Source organism: Pogona vitticeps, chromosome 5, assembly GCF_051106095.1.
Source record: "Pogona vitticeps strain Pit_001003342236 chromosome 5, PviZW2.1, whole genome shotgun sequence".
Classification (NCBI taxonomy): Eukaryota; Metazoa; Chordata; class Lepidosauria; order Squamata; family Agamidae; genus Pogona; species Pogona vitticeps.
Genome location: NC_135787.1, coordinates 143,761,777 through 143,769,725, shown reverse-complemented (window position 1 = coordinate 143,769,725; position 7,949 = coordinate 143,761,777). Strand labels below are relative to the sequence as shown.

Genomic DNA, 7,949 nt, shown 5'->3' with positions numbered 1-7,949 from the left:
ATAAGGTGGTCAGGCACTCCCATTTCTTTTAGGACTTGCCATAATTTGCTGTGGTCCACAGTCAAAGGCTTTTGCGTAGTCAATGAAGCAGAAGTAGATGTTTTCCTGGAACTCTCTGGTTTTCCCCATAATCCAGTGCATGTTAGCAATCCATGAAGGGGGCTATCAATAACAACACTACTCAAATCTTTCTACTCAAGGATGTGGTTCCCTTTATTGTCTCAATCCATTTTATATTTGAACTTCCTCTATTTCAGCTGCCTTTAATTTTTCCCGGCATTATTTTCACTATACAGTATGTTTGAATTGGGATCCAGACCATATAATAAATAGTCTCTATAGATCATAATATGAAAGTGTGTGCCGTAATGTTGGTCTTTTAAGGTGTCACTAGGTGTATTTGAAAACTACTGATCGGTACATTCTATGAGTAAGTATGAGAGGATATAGTGACTACCACATTCATCCCAGAGTACAGGACATGTAACAATGGGCTCAAGTTACAGGAAGCCAGACTTCAGCTGAATATCAGGGGGGAAAGTCCTGTTAGAGCAGTTGGGCAGTGGAACCAGGTGGTGAATGCTGTCATTCAAGAGAAAAGTAGACAAGCACCTGTCAGCTATACTTGGCTGCCTCCATTGAGTCGGAGGTTGGACTCAATGGCCTTATGGGTCCTTTGCCAACTATATACATCTGTGATGATCACCACTCCTGTCTTTGGGAACTTTTGTGCTTTTTCCTCAGGAACACACCTATTTCTTGCAGACTTGCTGGTCCTGCAGTGCTTTATATAAACCCCATTCCTTGGCTCTTAAAGGCCCCCACTGAAACTTACATACAGTACTCATCAAAACTCAGGCACTCATTCTTAAATTTAGATTAAATTACATTCTTAAATTCTATTTATAAATGTTGGGTACAATCAGAAAGAAATTTAAAGTTATCAGACTGGGTGCATGATATCCACAATTCATCCCACTCCACAGCTCTTTACAGCTACCTGCGGCAACAACATTCTGCCCAGCATTTCATTACAATTGATCGCCGGCAGAAGACCACACTCGTGTAGTACCGGAGGAACTCAACAGGGGGCTCAACCGAGGAGCAGGTTAACTAGTCCGTCGGAAGTGGCGACTCTATGGCCGGTGTCGCGCATGCTTGGTGGGTGGCCGAGCAACTTCTGCGCAGTCCCGGAAGAAGGACTCTTGCCCACGTGTTTTTAGGGTCAGCTGGTGCACCGGGATCGGAGGAGTCCAGAGAGAAAAAGAGTCGTGTGCGCCCAGGTAGCGTGACGGGCATGGAGGTCGGAGGAGGGTTCTTTATTTTCCGCTGCGTGTGCTCTCTTCTCCGTCTTCTGTTCTTTGGTCGAGGTGGAAGATGGCCGAAACTTTTCTGCCTCTATACCTTGAAAATCGTTTGCTTCATTTACACAGTCAAATCATAAAGTGCATATTAACAGCTGTGCTGCCTCAGACCAAAAGCATGTTTCAGAGAGCATGTTTCGACAATAAAATTGTCGCCGCTGCAGCTATTATTATTGTTATTTGGTACTTCAGAGCTCCGGGGATCCGCTAGCCAGCCACCATAATTATGTCCTTGTTGGGAATTTTGGGAACTGTCGTTCCAAGAGGTAACTTTTCCAAGCATTGGTGTTCCTCGTCCTCATTCTCTGCGGTGTTCCTCTCCCGTATGCTCATGGGAGCCATCCACGTGTTTGTATGTCGTCCAGAAATGTAGAGCTATGCTAAGTCTACTCAACACAAGGTTGGGGAATGTGTGACCCCCCCCCCCCCATGTTCCTTTCAGTTACAGCTCCCACCATCCCTTAGGGTTGGCTAGGGGATGGTCGCAGTTGCAGTTTGATGAAATCTTCAGAATCAGACATACTGCGTTCCTCCCCTTGGCAGATACATGGGTCAAACAACACTTGTTTTCTGAATAAGAAAGCTAAGTGGGATATGGATTCGGTTACCCACTCCTCTGCCCCCAGAAAAATGATCAGCACTCTGAATGCCAGTGTTTTTTGGTGCTGATCCTGCAGTTAAGCAATAGGGGGCCATTAAACAGGAGGTAAGGTTCCCCTTGACATTTAGTCCAGTCATGTCCAACTCTAGGGTGTGGTGCTCATTCCCATCGCCAAGCCATAGAGCCAGCCTTTGTCCATAGACAGTTTCCGTGGTCACATGGCCAATGCGACTAGACACGGAATGCCATTACCTTCCCACCGTGGTGGTACCTATTTATCTACTTGCATTTTTACATGGTTTCGAAGTGCTAGGTTGGCAGGAGCTGGGACAAGCAACGGGGAGCTCATTCTGTTGTGTGGATTCAATCTTATGACAGGAGGAGGAAGTCTTAAATGACCCAAAATTGCCATAGCTGATAATGTCGTCCCATCACCTTTATGAACCAAAGCTTTCTCTTGCATTAGTGGAAGGTCCATATAGCTCAGCACCTTGCTTCTCACACTGTCCAGATTTGGCGAGCCCATAAGCAGAGCATGTAAGCAACAGGTCTCTGCTCTCCCTTACTCCAAACTAGCATTCTGTGGCATGCTGACTGGAACTTATCTTCCATGATTTTGTTTAACCTCTTTCTAAAAGCATCAAGCACAGTAAAACTGGAATTCACTGTCACATATTAAAGCTGTCCAGTTTATCAGCAGTTACTATAATTTGTGGCAATGGATTCCCATTTAACTATCTTCTGTAATTTCTCCTTTCTGGCACCACCGGGAAGCAATAGGGGACCACATAATGGGAGGAGAAAATCTTTTAAGTACAAAAACCCACCAGTGCTAGTGAAGTCATCCTGGCAGTGGTCATTATCTTATAATTAAATGTTTAATTTCCTGTCATGCAGCTCCCTGTGGCTGCCCAAAGTTTAATGCTTTGGGACCTTCAGGAGAGCAAACTTTTATACATTATCCAAAAAATTGCAGCAGCCAATGACTAACATGATGTAACTGACACAACACAATCTCAGCCTAAAACACCTCTCCCCCCCCCCCCCCCCGTGTTGTGACAAGAGCTGTACATATGCACCCCAGAGAATGTGTTCTCAGTGTATGTTTTAAATTTTTGAAAGAAAACTTGTAAGGTGTTTTCAGTCCATAGCAATGTGGGCACAAAAAAAGATTACCACATTTATTAATTGCATGTACAGTTTTCATAGGAAATCAATGTGCAGTCAGGTGCACATTATACTATTTGGCTAAAACTGTAGTATAGCAGGTAGCTATGTTAATCTGTTACAACAATTCATACCTGTAATAGTCCTGTGGCACTTATAAGATTAACTAGTTCTTATTTTTCATAATGACTACAGGAGTAGTTTTGTTGTGAACGAAACTGAATTATTTCCATTATGAAAATTCATAATGAAAAATAAATACTAGTCTAATGGGTGCTGCAGGACTATTTCTGGTATAAATAGTATTAGGCTAACTGAGTATCTGTTCTGATGGCTAGTCAGAGATAAGAGGACATGGCGGCATTTTACTAGGACGTATCATTTTATTTGTACTTGGTGACAAAAAAAAATAATGTGTGCATTAATAAGTAGGTCAGGGTGGAGAGCCTCCAAGACGAAAATCCTGCAAAGAAGTTCCATTTGCACAGTAGCAGTTACTCAACTGTGTCTCCCTTCTGACTTACCATCTGTCACAGCAGCAAGCAAGTGATTCCCCCCCCCCCCCCCCCGATCTGGGGATGCAGAGGAGTGTGGCAGGGCAGCACAGCAGCACAAATAGGCTCAATTGTGTCATTGCCAAGCTATGCAGCATAGCTCCAACAGGATTTTGGCCTAAATGTTGTTGTGTTACAGCTCCCATCAGCCCTAGTCAGTACGGACAGTGGTCAGGGACAATGGGAGTTGCAGTCTGTTGCCTTCTGTAAGGCCACACTTTTTTGTTCTTGACAAAATGGGATATATTGGCTGCTTACCTTCTCATGTCTTTCTCTGTGTGTGTGCAAGTCATGCAGAGTGTCTAGTTTGGAAAGATTCAGTGCCATGCATTATTTGCCCTGTTCACAGAAGCAAGCAAAAAAAAAAATGGCAAAAAGCATAAGGAGCAAGTGGAAAAGGAAGATGCGAGCAGAGAAGAGAAAGAAAAATGCCCCCAAGGAACTGGCCAGATTGCAGAGCATCCTGAAAACAAACAGTGATGTTGTGATGGATGAGGTGAAAGAGATTGCAACAGTGGTTCCTGCTGAGAAGGTTACAGAGAAAAAGGATCCAGGAAGTGAGTTGGACTATTTTTAGATTTTGTTCAAAGAGTGCAGGAAATGGACTCAAAAAATGGTGAAATTAATGTTACACGCTTTTCCTGGCAATGCCTTCAGCCTTTCATTCTTTTGATGCTACTTTTCCACATTTTTATTTGCTTTGCAAGTATTTTGACACCTTCCTTACAGATGTTCTGCCTCTAGTCATATATAAATGTGGCAGCTTCTCTCACCATTGTCCAGCTGCATAAAGCTTTGCAGTGTTCCAGGTTGAATATTTATGGAGTCAACAGGCTGTGCTCTCACAGGTGCATTTGGATTTGTTAGTTCTTTATCTGCAGCTGCTGGATATGGGACAGAACAATATAAGGAAGCAAGACCTATGCTGAACAGGCTGAGCATCTACAATTAGACACAGGAAATGAAATTTGCTTGTGAAATATAAAGGTGGCTTCCCAGAACAGACCAGTCATCCCATTCCCTTACTCCTACTATTCCCTATTTTTTGTACTAGCTTCCTTTCTCTTTTCTGAGCAGATATTGTCTTTAAACAATGCATACATCTGCTTGCTTATTAGTTCTTTTCCCAATTATTCATTGTCTTGCCTGTCTTAAGAAAAACAGAACTAGTCTATACTTAGTAGTGTAGCATCTTTGTATTAGCATTTAGCTCTTTATTAGCTTCAAATTAATTAATCAAGTTGTAGGTAGCTGGTACATGTAGCTCACTTTATTCCTTCTTTTTCCAGATGGAAGTAAAATGGATGTGGACACCAAAAGAAATCAAAAGACTCTTCTTGATCAACATGGACAGTATCCAGTATGGATGAATCCCAGACAGAGGAAGAAGTTTAAGGCAAAGCGTGTTAAAGGAAAAAATAAGCACAAAGCGCCAAAGGGATTAGCATGGTAGTGTTTGGATGAATTTTAAGAAGGAGAAAAGAGACTCAATTAAAAAAAAATCAAATATTAAACTGATTTACATCTCACCCAGGGGAGAATTTTCTGTTTTCTTGATTCCTTGGTATTTAGTTGTTTAATAAATTTAATATTCATTGTACATGTTATACAAGTTGGAACACTGTCAAACTAAACAGAAAGTTAAGTTCGGTGTTGTGATCTTGTGAATTGTGATTTACCAAACCACATTCATGTGTCTTCTGTAGAGATTGATTGAGTATTGGTTTAGCCATAGTGAGAACAATCCAATGAAAGCTAGTGAACTAAACTCTTTCAGAACTCAGTTGCCCAGCCAAATGCCTTAAGTACAGCTGATTTTAGTTATGCTCATTATGTTAGCAAAAATAACAAAAGTTTGGATCTACTCCCAACAAGAGTAGATCTGTTCAATCAGTGAAGTTTACACAAGTGTTGGCGTACAGTTCAGGAAATGACTTAATAGGTCTACTATAGTTGGATTAAGAGATATAAGTCAAAAAAAGGTGTGTGCCACCTTAAAGTCTGTGAAATGTATCACAGCATAAGCTTCATGGACTAATTGTAGCTCATGATTGCTTATGCTATAATAGAAATGAGATAATCTTAAATGTGCCACAGTATTCTTTGGTACAGATTCCACTAAAGCGCAGTCACAAGTAGAGGTGGGCATGAACTGGAAAACCGGTGGATTCATTATGGTTTGTGGCTAACTGCAAACCACCACAAACCCCCAGAAAAAAATGACTGGTTCATGCATGGGGGCTACCTTCTGCCGCCGCCTCTCTGCTGGCACAGGCTGAGAGGCAGCAGCAGGCTCCAGGCAGGGAAGCTGGGATGCTGCTTCTGAAGATGGTACCCACAGTGGCAACGGCAGGAGCAGGTAGGCCAAAGGCGATGGGGGCAGTGGGAAAGGGGTGGGCAGGCATTCCAGTTTGCCAAAGCAAAGGAAACACCAAAGGGGAAAAAGTTGGATGTTTCATTTCAGCAAAACATGATGCCCAAACTAGGTTGTGAAACAAACCACAAACCAGCTTGGTTCATCCCGTTTTTGGTTCATGGTTTTTTTGTGTCCATCTCTAGCTATAATTAATTCACTGGACAGATCTCAAGACAAACAATGTTCACTTCAGCCTTCATGCTTGTACAATAGAAAAATTCAAATAATGCTTGCAGAATTATGCCTGTTTAGTTGGATTTGCAAATACATCAGCATAGGATTTGACTCTCAAATAGACAGATTTAGTTGGATTCCACTCTAAGGCTTAAATCCAGTTGATAGTTCCAGCTAAGATAGTGATGATGTGCCGTCAAGTCAATCCTGACATGGTGACCCTTTTCAGGCATTTCCAGTAGAGAATACTCAAGTAGTTTACTATTCCATTTTCCTGGGGGCACCCTAGGACTATGCAGCTTGCCCAAGGCCACATAGGCTGGCTCTGCTTATAGGACAGTGGGGAAATCGAACTCCTATAACATTTGGCTCCACAACCAGATATCTAAACCAGCATTCCAGTTAGAGAAGACCTATTGAATTAGTGAAATTTGCTTAGGTGTTGACTCACTAGTCTGCAGATGATTTAATGGGCCTACCCAACCAAATTCAGTCTTTATTTTGGGACTAACTTTTGGATTTGTACATTCATGGTAATTGAAAACTACAACAAAGAAGCAAATCAAACAGCCATGGCCAAACTTAAAATTGTGTCAGTTATTGGCAAGTTATGCACAGTAGTCTTGGAAAAAGTGAATGTGGAATGTAGCTAGGAGAGAGTGGTTTTGCTTCTGTATGAATAAATGTTTTAACAGAATTCCTTAGATGTTGATGGAACTGTCATATAGGCACAAGAATAGAAAGAACAAATCTCTTTTACATGTTATACCTGCAAAGAGGGTCCATCAAGAATAGGGCTGTGTTAGTGCCCCTGCACCTGATGTTGGCTGGCCAGGCTACTCTCCCCCTCATTACCTTTGCCCATTGAGCATGGGTGTTGGGTACACTGTGATCACCGTATCTCTGTCCTTTCATCCACATGGATAAGAGGCCTCTGGTGGGTACTTTTTGCCGGGACCTGCTGTAGAAATGTCTTCGTATCATGGAACACCTGATGAAATAGGCTTGTCCAGGCGCCAATAAATTAAATACAGCCTGCTTGATGGTACTCTACTCCCTTGTATATGGAGAAAAATGGTAAACAAGCAAGACGTTATTCTGTTGATTCATGTGATGTATTATTTTAATTGCATGTAAACATTTCCAGATATGTCTTCATTAAGACAGAAGCAAGGGAATGATGTTGACATTTTTATTTTATGTATGTATACAGGCAATCTTCCTTTGGGGCCAGTATGGTCAAACATCAGACATGTTCTGATAAGAAACAAAAGTGTGAACAGAAGTGTTTCTGAAATTTAAGTGCAGTGAAATCATTGTTGTATTAAAATACATTAATGGCTGGATTGAACAGAAGCATTTTCAACACCCACCAGAAGCTTGACAGAAATGGGGCCAGTATAATTTTATAGTGGGCAAAACTACTCCATAGGCAGGATGCTATCACGGGGGGGGGGGGGGGGGAACATGTCCCACATTCCTGTCTGGGGTCTGTACCTTTCTCCAGTGTATAATCCAGTTTTCAGTCTTGCAAATGTTGTGCAGGCTAACACTTGCATGTGTGGTGGCTAAATAAATTGCCAGCAGATTTTGCTTTGCTGGGGCTACTACTGAGCATACCTATAAAACCCCTGGTTCAAAGAGGAATTCCTAGTAAACACTAGGAATTACAA

General features: G+C 42.0%; 1 protein-coding gene across 2 annotated transcripts; it reads left to right on the top strand.

Moving 5' to 3' along the window:
• Nucleotides 1–1,144: 1,144 nt before the first annotated feature.
• LLPH (LLP homolog, long-term synaptic facilitation factor) lies at nt 1,145–5,215 on the top strand. Of its 2 annotated transcripts, none has more exons than XM_020786037.3 (3): nt 1,145–1,283; nt 4,036–4,243; nt 4,976–5,215. In XM_020786037.3, the coding sequence occupies exons 2-3, from the start codon at nt 4,054–4,056 to the stop codon at nt 5,137–5,139; spliced, it is 354 nt and encodes a 117-aa protein (XP_020641696.3). In that variant the 5' UTR covers nt 1,145–1,283; nt 4,036–4,053; the 3' UTR covers nt 5,140–5,215. The 2 variants fall into 2 exon arrangements, with proteins under 2 accessions (XP_020641696.3, XP_020641697.2); XM_020786038.3 differs by having other exon boundaries at nt 1,147–1,283; nt 4,039–4,243.
• Nucleotides 5,216–7,949: the final 2,734 nt, after the last annotated feature.

What these genes read in the sequence shown, in the direction of transcription:
- LLPH (XM_020786037.3), top strand. Translation starts at nt 4,054, where the DNA reads ATGGCAAAAAGCATAAGGAGCAAGTGGAAAAGGAAGATGCGAGCAGAG. An exon ending in AGAGAAAAAGGATCCAGGAA is followed by an intron (nt 4,244 to 4,975) that starts GTGAGTTGGACT and finishes TTCTTTTTCCAG; the next exon opens with ATGGAAGTAAAATGGATGTG.